The 13,961-nt window shown below is 58.5% G+C and overlaps 1 protein-coding gene across 1 annotated transcript in view; it reads left to right on the top strand.

The window, feature by feature from the left end:
- BRD9 (bromodomain containing 9) overlaps positions 1 to 13,961 on the top strand; it is a 27,562-nt gene that overhangs the window by 7,994 nt on the left and 5,607 nt on the right. Inside the window, exons 5-13 of the mRNA XM_042782955.1 lie at positions 2,174 to 2,318; positions 4,312 to 4,422; positions 5,121 to 5,296; positions 7,139 to 7,271; positions 8,942 to 9,017; positions 11,060 to 11,155; positions 11,855 to 11,987; positions 12,397 to 12,508; positions 12,847 to 12,885. Coding sequence (XP_042638889.1) covers positions 2,174 to 2,318; positions 4,312 to 4,422; positions 5,121 to 5,296; positions 7,139 to 7,271; positions 8,942 to 9,017; positions 11,060 to 11,155; positions 11,855 to 11,987; positions 12,397 to 12,508; positions 12,847 to 12,885 — 1,021 coding nt within the window. The remainder of the gene's footprint in view (positions 1 to 2,173; positions 2,319 to 4,311; positions 4,423 to 5,120; positions 5,297 to 7,138; positions 7,272 to 8,941; positions 9,018 to 11,059; positions 11,156 to 11,854; positions 11,988 to 12,396; positions 12,509 to 12,846; positions 12,886 to 13,961) is intronic.

Here is a 13,961-nt window from a genome sequence, read left to right as displayed (position 1 = left end):
TAGTTTGACTTCTTCCTTACCAATTTGGATGCCTTTGATTTCCCTTTCTTGCCTTATGGCCCTGGCTAGGACTTCCAGTACAATGTTGAATAGAAGTAATTACCACTTTCTTGTGGGATCTTGGTTTACCTGCGTTGCACAACTCGGGTGCAGAGTAAGGGAGCTGGTGGGCATCGTGTGGCTCAGGTGCAGCATGAGTGAGCCGCTGGGCGTCCCGCAGCCCACGTGTATGAGCGAGATGCTGGGTCTCGAGAAGCGTTACCTCAGGCGTCAGAGGTCAGAGGTCGTGCTGTCTTCAGGTTGGCTGCCCCGAGGTTGCATCTCTTTCTTTGTTGTTAGTGGGTGTGGTGATGTTCTCACAGTGACAGTCAAGAAGTCGAAATGGGTGGGCAGCTGCCATTTTGTGCTAGCAGCAGGTACACACACGCAGATTCGCTCAGATAAACTTGAGCCTTGAGAGGTCTCAGAATCGGCTTCACTGACAGATGTAGATTTGAGCAGATAGGAAGTGATCTCTCTGCTTGTTGGCCACAAGTGACCATAGCTCATGATCATGTTGTTGGCTGGTGGGAGGACTCAGCTGGTGGCTCTGCTAGCAAGCCCCCTGCGGTCAGACGTCAGTGGGCCTCTGCACCCGCTGCAGTCAGACATCAGCGGGTCCCTGCGTCCCCTGCAGTCAAACGTCAGCAGGCACCCACACCACCTGTGGTCAGATGTAAGTGGCTCTCCGCACCCTCAGGGGTCAGATGTCAGCGGGCCCCCGTGCCCTCGCGGTCAGACATCAGTGGGCACCCTTACCCCCAGTGGTCAGGTATAAGTGGCTCCCTGTGCCCCCAGTGGTCAGACGTCAGTGGGTCCCCGTGTCCCCCTGCAGTCAAATGTCAGTTGGCCCCCACGTCCTGAGGTTAGCTGTTTCTGTGAGTCCCTGTGTGCTGAGGTTAGCTGGGTCCCTGTGTCCCCTGCAGTCAGCTATCAACAGGCCTTGCTTCCCCTGCGGTTAGCTGGGTGCCAGCTTGCCTTCAAGAGGTGGCCCGGCTCCTCCTTGAGTCCCACTCATAGGACAAGGGACCCCAGGCCCCGCCTGTCCAGGCTTGATGCTGTCAGCCATCTTCTTTAGCTTGTCTCAGCCACAGGTTAATTTCAAGCCAGCTCTTCCGTGTTGCCCCAAACAGAAGTCTTACTTTCAGGCTGATAGCTTGTATCCTTCTGCAGCCGAGGGTCGGAAATGAAGGCCTGCAGGGAATGATATTCCAGCGAGGGTCTAGATGGATTGAGAAGCCCCCACCAGAAAGGTGTTGACGTGTGGTCTCTGCTTCACACTCACAGGGTTTGGAGCTCAAGGTTCTGCTGTTCAGGTTCTTTGGCTTCTGTCCCCGTTTCAGGACGGCTGGCTCACTTGGCTCCATTAACGCGCCGCTGGTGGAGGAGCGAGCTTCCGGATGCAGCTCACGCTGTGTGGGGGCGGGGAGCCCAGGGGCCAGGGCTTTCCCTGGGGCAGGCACTCAGCTCCTCCCCTTTCTCCCCCTCTTAGAACAGAGGGCTGAAGGACACAGGTCCATGGTCGGCCACTTCCTCTCCCTTCAGGACAGACGGACCAAGGACACAGGTCCATGTTCGACTTCTGCCAAGAGCCACTTCTACTTTGTCCTCTGGCCTCCCTGAGGGATACACCGTGCAGAGTGACCTGGGGCCCTGGTCCATCAGAGTCCTTGGTGAGGAGGCTCCAGCGGTCCTTGCAGGTGTCAGTGTGAATGTCAGGGCTGGCAGCAGCCAGTCACGGTTTTGTGTTAATTTTAGCATCTCCTACGTAATCCGGGAGCTCTGGTAGCATAGTGGCTAAAGCGCTTGACTGCTAACCAGAAGGCTGGCGGTTCAAACCCACCAGCCACTCCTCGGAAGGAAGGTTGGGCAATCCTACTTCGTAGTGATACTGTCTCGGAAACCCAAGGAGGGGTCGCTATGAGTCGGGGCTGACTCGACGGCACACAACAACAACAACAACAACAACAACAACAACAACGTAATCCATCATGATAAAAAGGAATGCATTTCATTGTCTGCGCTTTTCAAGAGACAGACTTAAAGTTTGGTCAGTCAGGTAGATGTTTAACTGCATCATTTTGAATCCCAAGGTTAGGATTTTTCCAGTTAGAAGACTGTCTTCGTTTTTCAGGAAAGACCCGCATGGGTTTTTTGCTTTTCCCGTTACGGACGCTATTGCTCCCGGGTACTCGATGATAATTAAACACCCGATGGACTTCGGCACAATGAAGGACAAGATCGCGGCTCAGGGGTACAAGTCTGTCACGGAGTTCAAGGTGGGTGATGCCCGCTCCTGAGCTGGTGGTCAGGCTCTGTGTGTCTGTCCCGCAAAACACTCCGTCCGTCTTGGGCCAACCAGTTGTACCTGTTTGAGCCAGTGTCAACATTTCCTGAGCAGCTCCAAGAAAATGCTTGGGCATGTCTCAGGGTTGTGGTCTGGAGTCTGGACTCTTGCCTGTTGTTAAAAGTGTCTTGGTGGGTTTACTTTTATCTCTGCTGGTGTGACCAGGACAAGTTGGACCAGGCATTGATGGCCTGGGACAAGCATAACCAGAAAAAGAAACCAAACTCACCGTCATCAAGTCAGTTCTGACTCATAATAACCCCCCTTGGGTTTTTAGGCTGTGAATCTTTGAAGAAGCAGATTGACTTGTGTTTTTTACTGTGGGAGAGCTCATGGGTTTGAACCACTGACCCTTGGGTTAGCATAGCAGCTGAATGCCTTAACCAGCACACGCACCACCAGAGCTCCTTGGCACAAGAACGGCTGCTTGGACATGAGCTACTCCTGATTGTTGGTTTTGTCCTGTGGTGACTGGGTGGTGATTTTGGGGGTCATGGCTTTTCACACTCACCCAGTGCTCTGAGAACTGGAAGGCACCCTTGGGTGTGGAGCTGGTCTTGGCCTGTCTTGCTGGTGAGCACAGTGACTACATGGTGATAGGAGCAGCCGTGCTGGTCAGACAAGACTGAGGGTCTTGTCTGAGGCCCGCCGACTGTGGGTTGGACATGTGGCTTTGGGTTTTGCTCTGTGACTTTGAGTTGGATGTGGATGCTTGCTGGAATGCTGTTGCCCTGGGCAAACTCAGCCCAGCGCACTGGAGGGGGCCTCATACATGGCTCAGCGAGGCCCAGTAGTCTAGGCCCGTGTCCTTCACGTCCCTCCCTGTGGCCCTGTTTAGCTTCTCTCCTGGCAACAGCCACAAAGAGGGCAGCACCCACCCTCACGTGTCCCCCTCGAGTGTGTGTTCTGAGCCTGCGGCAGACAATGGCCTCTCCTCAGAAACCCTAGCCCACAGCCAGCAGAGAGCTTGGGAAGGTGACCTGCCAGGACCTGCAGCGGGACAGCCAAGGCCAAGAGCATCGTGTACCTGCAACACATGCTCTCTTGTGATGTTAGGGCTCACCTGGGACAGGCGTGTGCTGAGCGGTGTAGGTGTCACAGCCAGGTGCTGGCATCTCAGCTCGCTGGCGTTAGCGTGCTTAGTAAGGTCCTTGTCCTATGGGAGTTGTTGTCTACGGGTGTGGGCAGGAATCTAGTCTGTACCATGCAGAAGAGTCCCAGAGCTGGGGGAACTGGCTGCCCCAGCCAGCTGGCCTCCCCTCGATGCACGCTCATAAGAACCCCATTGTTGGTCCCGAGTTCTCCAAAGGATGAAGAGGGCCTGGGAGGAGGGGGAGCAGAGAAGACCCTCATCTGTCCTTTCAGGAACTGTTGGAAAGGAAGGCCCGGGCCTTTTCAGTTCCTCCCGGCGAAGGGTCTCATGGGTGAAACTGTGAGCAGCCGGGAGGTTTCCCTGGGGGAGTTGCAGTGAACGACCCACACCTTGGTGCCTGGTCCCATCAGAGCACAATGCGTACCTCAGGGCCAGGTCTGATTGCAGAGCACGACCTGCACCTTGGCTGGTCCAGTCAGAGCAAAATGTGCACCTCAGGGCCAGGTCCAATCGTGAAGCGTGACCCATACCTCGGGGCTGGGTCTGATTGTGGAGTGCGACCTGTACCTTGGTGCCTGGTCCACTCAGAGCACAACGTGCATCTTGGGGCTAGGTCTGATCATGGTGCATAACCCACACCTCAGGGCTGGGTCTGATCATGGAGTGGGTCACGACACCTCCAGGCCAGGTCTGATCATGGAGTGTGACCCACACTTCGGGGCCGGGTCCGATCACCCAGGTCTTGAGCCTTTCGCTCTGGCTGCCGTGCGGGGTCTGGAACACTGCTGCCTGGTGAAATTCCCGTCCGTCTCTCTCTCGCCACCCCTGCCAGGCGGATTTCAAGCTCATGTGTGACAACGCCATGACCTATAACAGACCAGACACCGTGTACTACAAGCTGGCTAAGAAGATTCTCCATGCGGGCTTCAAGATGATGAGCAAAGTAAGAGCTCCTGGACATGTGTGCCCAGAAAGCGGGGCACACGCCCTGCACGCCTATGTCCCCTCCCTCCACCGTCCTGCCGTCACGTGGTGCTCCCTGCTGCCCTTTCCACACCCCACCTGCAGGCACACCCCTCTGTACCTGCTCACTACCCAGCTGCTGTGGCCTTTCAGAGCGGTCTCAGCCTGCGGGTCACGTCATTGGACACAGCCTGCCTGTATCGGTCCCTCCTAGCTTCTGTCCTGGACCCATCTGGGCGTGGTTCCACATGGTCTTTGCCCTGGTCTGTCCTGGGTGTGGCCCCTCGTGGTCTCCGCCTTGGGCCCATCCAGGTGTGGTCCCTCGTGGTCTCCGCCCTGGACCCATCCCAGGTGTGGTTCCACATGGTCTTTGCCCTGGTCTATCCCGCGCATGGTCCCTCGTGGTCTCCGTCCTGGGCTCATCCTGAGATCTGGTGCACATCTCTCCAGAAAGCTGGGATGCATGTGTGCGGGACATTTTCTTGGGTCTGATTAGTGTGTGTGGCAAGGGTGGGACTGCCCTGTCCTGTCACCCTGGGCCTCCACAGCCAGCCCCGACCCGCTGTGTCTGCCGTGGGCAGTAGCGTTAGGCAGGTGAGGGTACCCCATCCCATCCTGTCGTCACGTGGCTCTGACGCAGGAGCATAAAGGCCGCATGCCCGTCCCCTCTGGTTGCAGGAGCGGCTGTCGGCGTTGAAGCGTAGCGTGTCCTTCATGCAGGACATGGACTTTTCCCAGCAGGCAGCCCTCCTGGGCAGTGAGGACACGGCCGTTGAGGAGCCGGCCCCAGAGCTCGCACCTGTGCAAGTAGAAGCGGCCAAGAAATCCAAAAAGCCCGGTAAAGAAGCACTTAGGTAAAGGTCTGCCGGCACGTATCCCTCACCAACACTGCACAACACCAGACAAGCCGCGGCCTCAGCGTGGATGAGTGCTGTGTGTGACAGGCAGTTACGGCAGCTAGGAGTCTGGTTGGGACTGGGCCCAGGCCTCAGAGCTCACATGGGGAGCTGGGCTGGGTTTGGCTGGAGTTATTTGGTGAGCTGGCTGTCTGAGGGGGCCATAGCCCCTAACCTCCTGCAGTGGGCTGATCTCTGCTGTACCCCCCACCCCGTCCTCCCGCAGTGGGCAGCGCCTTGCCTGCTGTGACCCCCCACCCCGTCCTCCTGCAGTGGGAAGCCCCTCGCCTGCTGTATCCCCCCATCCCGTCCTGCAGTGAGTGGGCTGACCTCTGCTGTACCCCCATCCTGTCCTCCCACAGTGGGTTGCCTCTTGTTCACCCTTGGCCTCAGAGAGCTGAGCACCTTCCTCACAGGCCATCACACTACCTGTGTCTCCACCATGGTGGCCTTTTGCAGTTGGGTCTGGAAGGTTGAGGTGGTCTCTTGCAGAGCCACCTGCTGGGTGCCCGCTGTCTGCTGCTGCTCTGTGAGCTATTCCCCAAGAAACCCCCTGTGAGAGCAGTGAGCCTTGTGCCCCACCCATGGTAGTATGGGCTAAGTCTGCAACCCATGTAGCCAGAAGCAAAGATGTTCCAGTCTCCACCTTGGTCCCCTATCCTGGCCCTGAGTTGGGCATCATCTGGGAAAAGTGGCAGGGTACCCTGCACAGGGGCCTGGAAGGGCTTGGTCCTGCCCACACTGGTGTGCTTCCCCCTTGGCAAGTGACCAGCTGACCCCAGGCCCAGCAGGTCGTGTGGTCTGGGGAGCAGCTGGCCGTTCCCTCTGTGGGTCTGGCAAGGGAGCTCCCACGCGTTCTCCTGCGTGGGTAGCACCCGCCTAGCGACTCGTGCCACAGAGGAGGGACACTGGCCCGAGCTGTTTGTGGGAGCAGCTGGGGAAACAGCGAGGTTGGTGCTTTATCTGAGCTCCTGGCATCTGCAGCCGCAGCCTGACCTGCAGCACTGCTGGGGTGAAGTGCTGGTGTGTTCCAGCGCGACTCAGGGTGCCTTTGGCTCCCTCGGAGTCGGGGCTGTGTCCTCCACTGTCCTGGTGCAGAGCGAGCTGACCGGGGGCAGGGCGCAGAGCCGGGCCCGGTGAGCCATGGCTTCCTGGAGCTGGACAGAGAGTAGTGTTAGCGACGAGCATGTCAACGTGCCCGCGACACGGGTGGTGAGCCCCTATACAGACTGTTCCAAGGGCTGTGGCCCCTCAGCCTTCGGACTTGGAGAGGAAGGTCCCTCCCCAGCAGGCCTGTGTTCCCACTCCTCAGAGGGACAGCCCACCAGCTTCATTCTCTGGAGGGGGGGGCTGCCTGGGTCCCATGAGAACACTGCTTCCCACCCACATGCCTGCTAGTTGCCCCCGTGCAGACAGCCCATGGACACGCTCCCACCTGGCATGGGACCTCCATCGCAGTGGTCCTGTCACTCCTTTGACGACACTGTCACTGACGAGGTTCTTATCTTGTTCCTCTTGGGGTTCTGAATTTGACCTCAAGGTTTTCACTGAGGCAGGGAAGCGTGGGCCGCTTCCTGGCCTGCCATGCTCTTCCTAATGTATTGTTCATTGTTGCCAATTAAGAGGAAGCCTCAAAGAGGACAGGTTAGAAGGACACACTGTACTGGCACTCGCTTGGGGTCTTCAGGCAGAGGTGGCCAAGGCAGTGGTAGAGGCTGGCAGGGCAGTTGAGCGGCGTGAGGGGGCCGGTTGCACCCTGGTGAGTGGAGTGGGCCGACATGACCGTGGCCTTGCCTGCAGCTGTGTGTTTGAGCCGGAGGGGAATGCCTGCAGCCTGACGGACAGCACTGCGGAGGAGCATGTCCTGGCGCTGGTGGAGCACGCGGCCGATGAGGCCCGAGACAGGATCAACCGCTTCCTGCCTGGTGGCAAGGTAGGTTGGTGGCCAGGCAGAGGGCTGCGGGCAAGCGTGCCTCTTCCTGGCCGGTGGGACGTTCTGGGGCAGGTGCAGAGCTAAAAGCTTGCTTTCCAGAACTGTTCTGAGTAAGTCGGGGACCCAGAGCCTGTCAGCCTCAAAACATTCGAGTGTACTTTCCACAAGCCAGTGTGTTTGCCACAGGACAACCACCAGGACGTTACTGCCATCCGCCCTTACATCCGTGGAGTTCAGCCCAGTGTCCCAGTCATGTCCCCGACGTGGGAGAGGCCAGTTCAGAACCACATGGGGCTCCTGGTCTCCTTCATTGAGATGAGATCTTACTTTTGTTTGCACTGTAGGGACTTGAGGCAGTGGTTCAGGCTGTTCTAGAATGTTGTGTGTCTCCACTTGGCTGTGTGGAGGCCATAGGCAGTGGTTCTAGAATGTTCTGTCATGTTCCTTGTCACCACTTGGCTCTGTGGAGGATGTAGGCAGGGGTTCCAGGCCTGTTCTAGAATGTTCCATGCCACCACTTGGTGCTGCAGAGGCCCCAGGCTGTGGCTCTAGACTTGTTCTAGCATGTTCCACATGGCCTCCCAGACACAGGATGCCAGTCATGGTGCAGTGTGACATTCAGGGCCAGCCTCCTCAGACAAGGGACACAGGATGTGTCACAGGTGCAGCATGATTGCTGTTGAATAAAATGAGGGACACAGGTGAACTCAGCCTTTGTAACATGTCGTACGTGACCCGACGTTGCTAGGATGTTGTCGTCTCAACTTGTAGTTGGTGTGGAAACATCAATGGCCTCGCTCTCCTTTTTCCATACAGAGTCTTTGAAATGCCCCACTGTCCCCTCACCCACCCTGCTATCCCCAACACCTGCCCACTGCCCCCACACATCTACCCTGCTGTCCCCACAAACCCACTCCGCTATCCTCACACCTACCCGCTGTCTCCATACACCCACCCAGTCCCCACACACCCACCCCTGTTGCCACACACCAGCCCCGCTGTCCCCACACACCCACCCCTCAGTCCCCACATATCTGCCCACTGCCCCCACACATGTGCCCCACTGCTTCCACACCCATTGTGTTGTCCTCACTGTCCTCATACCTCTATCCCCACACACCCACCTCACTGTCCCCACACGTGCCCCACTGTCCCCACACCTGTTTTGCTATCCCCACTGTCTTCATACACCTGCCCCACTCCCCATACCCAGTCCTCTGTCCCCACACACCCGCCCCACTGTACCCACACCCATTTTGCTGTCCCCACTGTCCTCACACCCACCCTGCTGTCCCCACACCTACTTCTCTGTCTCCACACACATGCCCCACTGCTCCCACACCCATTGTGCTGTCCCCACCGCCCTTGCACACTCCCCCCAGACCCACTCGCTGTCCCCTCTGCCCCCACCTCACCGTCCTCCTCTCCTGGTCTGCTCAGGCTCCAACACAGGCAGAGTTGCAGGAGGGCTTCTCAGTGGAATTGGCATTAGCGTGGAGGACCTGGGCTGTGCGCTGCCGCCGGGACTCCCTGGCTGTGTCTGCCCTGTGTGACTCTGAGTGATGGGTCGTGTGACTGGGTGACTCAGCACACTCCAGGCTGCCCCCGTCCCCGCTGTGTGCAGCAGCCTCCGTGGGGCAGGGCGTGTGACCCGGTGGCTTCCTTTGCAGATGGGCTACCTCAAGAAGAATGGGGACGGGAGCTTGCTCTACAGCGTGGTCAATGCCGCCGAGCCCGATGCCGAAGGTGGGTGTCCGGCTGCCTCCTCCCCACACACTGCTCTGTTGGCCGCTACCCATAGTCAGGGGCTGAGGGGCTGAGGAGACCTCTGACGGCGAGCCCTTGCAGTGACCTGTAGCACTCGGCATAAGGGTCTTAAAGCTCGGGAGACGCCAGTAGTGCCAGCTTGCAGACAGCTGGCTGGACGGTGCCAGTTTGTGGACGGCTGGCTGGATGGTGCCAGCTTGTGGATGGCTGGCTTGATGGTGCCAGCTTGCAGACAGCTGGCTGGACACTGCCAACTTGCGGATGGCTGGCTGGACGGTGTCAGCTCGCAGACAGCTGGCTGGACGGTGCCTGTTTGTGGACGGCTGGCTGGATGGTGCCAGCTTGTGGACGGCTGGCTTGATGGTGTCGTGAGGTTCTTGGTAAAGATTGGAAAGGGCTTGTTCATTCACCCCAAGGGCTAGAGCTCCCTTCCCTTCCTTGGAGGCTGAGGAGCCCACATCAGCCCATGGCAGAGCCCTGGTGATGGTACCCTTGGGGAGGGAGCACGCAAGCTGTCCCCTAGTCTTTATGATCCTTTAAGAATGTTCTCACACTTCTCTTTGTCCATGATGAAGATGCCTGAAGTATATTCTCAGCAGAAATGCTGTGTGTCCTGGGGTTTGAAAACACACACACACACACACACACACAGGCTGGTGAGGGCCCTGTGCTGGTGGTGGGCAGGGCCCACTTGAGCTGAGCCCTCGCTGATGGGTGTGCACAGCCCACCCCCAGTGGTTGTATTTAGTGTTCTTCAAGGTGACAGGTGTCTGTGATCCTGAGGGGGATGGGGTGTGACGGGTGAGTGACCTTAGAGGTACCGGGTGTGACGGGTGTCTGTGATCCTGCGAGAGATGGGGTGTGATGGGGTGAGTGACCTACCGGGTGTGACAGGGGTGTCTGAGATTCTAAGAGGGCCTGGGTGTGACAGGGGTGTCTGAGATCCTGAGAGGGCCTGGGTGTGACGGGGGTGTCTGAGATCCTGAGAGGGCCTGGGTGTGACAGGGGTGTCTGAGATCCTGTGAGAGATGGGGTGTGATGGGGTGAGTGACCTACCGGGTGTGACAGGGGTGTCTGAGATCCTGAGAGGGCCTGGGTGTGACGGGTGTCTGAGATCCTGGTAGGGACTGGATTGTCATTGCTGTTTGTGAGGGAGGAACAAGTTGACACTGTGTAGCTTAGTGAGGGGTGTGAGATTTCGTGTCTGGGACACCACAGACACATGCTGGCCGAGTCTGAGTGGCGGACTGAGCATGTGGGCAGGTCGAAGTGCAAGGGCAGCCTGGTGCTCTGCTGTTGCAGTGAGTCTCGGGGTTGAGCAGCAGATTAAACAGTGCTCACGCCTCAGTAGTGGCGTGGTCAGACACTCGGGACCTGTCACTGTGCTGACCTTGGGTGACTGTCAAGTGAAATCCTCACACAGTGAAGGCACTTGGTTCCCTGGACTCATTTATTTCTGGATGGTCACTGCAGCCTCCCCAGACTCCAGACAGTGTGGCCAGGGCTGCCACGCCCGCTGACCTCACACCCACTGAGTGCCACACTCCTCACCTGCCATGCCCACTGGCTGGCTGCCACGCTTCCCACCTGCCATGCTCCCCAATCACCCCTGCTTGCCACACCCACTGATGGCCAGGCCCCCCACCTGCCATGCTCCCTGGCCACCGTGCCCCCTGCTTGCCGTACCCACTGATGACCAGGCTCCCTGGTCACTGTGCCCCCTGCTTGCCACACCCACTGATGGCCAGGCCCCCTACCTGCCATGTTCCCCGGCCACCATCCCCCTGCTTGCCGCATCCACTGATGGCCAGACCCCCCACCTGCCATGTTCCCCGGCCACCAAGCCCCCTGCTTGCCGTACCCACTGATGGCCAGGCCCCCCACCTGCCATGTTCCCTGGCCACCATGCCCCCTTCTTGCCGCACCCACTGATGGCCAGACCCCCCACCTGCCATGTTCCCCGGCCACCGTGCCCCCTGTGCTCCTTGTTGGCGCCCGCTGATGCCATGTCTGTGTTGCAGAGGATGAGACCCTCCCTGTGGACCTGAGCTCTCTCTCCAGCAAGCTGCTCCCGGGCTTCCCGACACTGGGCTTCAAAGACGAGCGAAGAAACAGAGGTACGGCCGAGAGGAGAGCTGCACTGTGCACGGGCCCTCTGCCAGGGCAGCCTGTTGTCATTATTAATGGCAGAGACTAACGATGTGATGACAGGTGTCTGAAGGGCAGGTGCAGGTCACTTGGGGACATGTCTGCATCAGTGTCTGTGTGACACTGGCAGTCTTTCACGCCTGCGTGTTGGAGGTCTCTTCCACCAGGCTGCCGCTGTCCTCAGCCTGGGCCCATAATGTGACTGTGGTTTGGTTCCTCAGCCTGTGCCCACCTGCACACGTCCTCCTTCCCTGCCTGGGGCTCGTGTTCTCACACTCCTGGCACAGGAGCTCAGCTGGCAGCCTGGAGACCCTTTCTTGTCACACGGGAGGGCTGCTCCCAGTGGAGCAGGGCCCCTGTGGCAGGAGCCTGGCCTTGGGGAGCCCAGGCATGTTTGCCGGGTAGCACCCCTTGCACTGATCTGCTGATGCCCCCGGAGCACACTGCCTGATTGGTTTTAGAGCTCAGCTCCTTGGAGCACCTGGTTGACTTCTCTGTAGCCGTTGGCCGAGGAGGCAGATGGGCAGTTAGGAGTTGGCTGTAGGGTTTCCGCACACAGCTTTCATTGCCCACCCACTCCTGGGGGGGGGAGCCGAGCAGCACGAGTTGCCCTGTGGGTGTGGCCTCCGTGTGCGGCTGACCCTTGTCCTGTGTTTCCTCTCTCTCAGTCACGTTTCTCTCGAGCGCGAGTACTGCTCTTTCGATGCAGAATAACTCGGTGTTTGGTGATCTGAAGTCGGACGAGATGGAGCTGCTGTATTCTGCCTACGGGGATGAGACCGGTGTGCAGTGCGCACTGAGGTAAGCTCGGTGCAGCCATGGGCGGATCTGCCCCATTCCCATCTGCACCACCCTCACCGCACCACTGCGTCCTTCCTGGCTTGGGGTTGCAAGTCCAGGGCAAGTAGGTGAAACGTGCTATCGTCCTGTGACCTTAAACAGAAGTTAGCATCACGAGTGCGTGTGCTGTGCACGGTTCTTCCCTCTGCTTTAAAGAAACAACTGGTGCTGTGTTCTGAAAGTCTTTTTGGGTCTTGGGCTGCTTGAGAATCTAACAGGGACAGTGGACCCCTCCGACCCCACTGGGGAGGCTCAGCTCCCATGAGGGCTCTTCTGGAGATGCGTCCGGGAGGTCCCAGATAGGCTTTGGCAACGGCCGCATCTGGACGGGGCCAGAGATGAGCGCGTTCTCTCACACGGCCCCTTCCAGCCTGCAGGAGTTCGTGAAGGATGCAGGAAGCTACAGTCAGAAGTTGGTGGATGATCTCCTGGACCAGATCACGGGGGGCGACCACTCCAGGATGCTCGTCCGGCTGAAGCAGGTGGGCCTCCCGCACTAGGCCGCACACCTGGCCTGCTGTCCGCATCTCCTGGTCAGCATGCAGGCCGGGGAACAGTGTGCCGTTTTAGGCAGTCCCAACTGTCCTTCCCTCATTGGCTTTGGTTTCTTTTGCCGTAAACAGGCATTTGCCTTTTGAAGAAACTTAAAAACAAGGAGAAAAAGCTCTTTGTGTTTGCTGTGTGTTTACAGTTCCCGGCCCTCTCCCCGACTCCCTCCACGTGCAGTGTCTCTGCCGTCGGTTCCCTCGGTCACTCCCTCTGCGTTTGCTGAATGCACAGCTCTTCTGTGCTAACTGTCTCTCATCTCTTTGCTCTCCAGAGGAGGAGCATCCCAGTGAAGCCCCCAGATGACGTCAAGGTGAGTTTTGGAAGCTGGGTGTCAGCAGCGCTGTGGCCTGTCACCCGCCGTGGCGTGGCTGAGAGCAGTCTCGTGCGTGGCTTTATTTAGAGCTTGGTTAACCTTTTGATGAAGGAGACAAAGGCAGCCCCTGTCTCCGTGGCCCAGGGGTAACGTTAAAGCCGCTCTGTGTTCTTTCAGATCAGAAACCAGAGCTTGTGCTGGTGTCTGTGCAGGGGCTGGGCCCAGAGGGTGGGTGCCGGGCTCTGTCCACATGAGCTGGCTTCTGGCCACGGGTTCCCTGTTTGGAGCAGGGGTGCACTGTGGGGGGCAGCCCCTAGCCTGCTTGCTCCCACGCCCTCTGTGTGCACATAGCCCCCTATCAAGGTGGTCCTGTCTCGCCTCAGGGCTGGTTCTGGGTCTCTGTACTCCCCCACGTCACCCCAAGGCCCTAGTAAGTGGGGTCTCTTAGCGCCAGCTGCTGAGCCAACTAGAGCAGCTTGTCATGGCCCCTCCGTGCCTGTCCTCTGGCTCACCACGCTGCAGGCCTGGGCCCTTAAATCCAGGGCCCAGGAGCTGGCGTGTGATTTGGCAGGAAGATGGTGAGCATCTCCGGTGGGATCCCTCCCTGAGAACATGAGGAATACTTCTCACCCCATGTCTACATGCAGCTTCTACAAGCTAGGCTTCTGAGAGCAGGGATCAGGGACACGTGGGGGAAGGTGGGGACCGGGGCCACATCTGCAAAGGAACAGGTGTGGGAAGTGACACAGTGCATGGTGGGTGGTATATAGGAAGTGCCCCATGGCAGTGTGACACGTGGAGGACATCCAGGCTCCGTGACACAGTACACGGGTGGGTGGTATGTAGGAAGTGCCCCGTGGCTGTGTGACACGTGGAGAACATCCAGGCTCCGTGGCACAGTGCACGGGTGGGTGGTATGTAGGAAGTGCCCCGTGGCTATGTGACACGTGGAGAACTTCCAGGCTCCGTGGCACAGTACACGGGTGGGTGGTATGTAGGAAGTGCCCCGTGGCTGTGTGACACGTGGAGAACTTCCAGGCTCCGTGGCACAGTGCACGGGTGGGTGGTATGTA

The sequence above is a fragment of the Orycteropus afer genome, unplaced genomic scaffold, assembly GCF_000298275.1.
Source record: "Orycteropus afer afer isolate SDZICR_OR568_19922 unplaced genomic scaffold, OryAfe1.0 scaffold00541, whole genome shotgun sequence".
Lineage (NCBI taxonomy): Eukaryota > Metazoa > Chordata > Mammalia > Tubulidentata > Orycteropodidae > Orycteropus > Orycteropus afer.
Note: the sequence above shows the minus strand (reverse complement) of the source record. Positions and strands in the feature narration are given on the sequence as shown.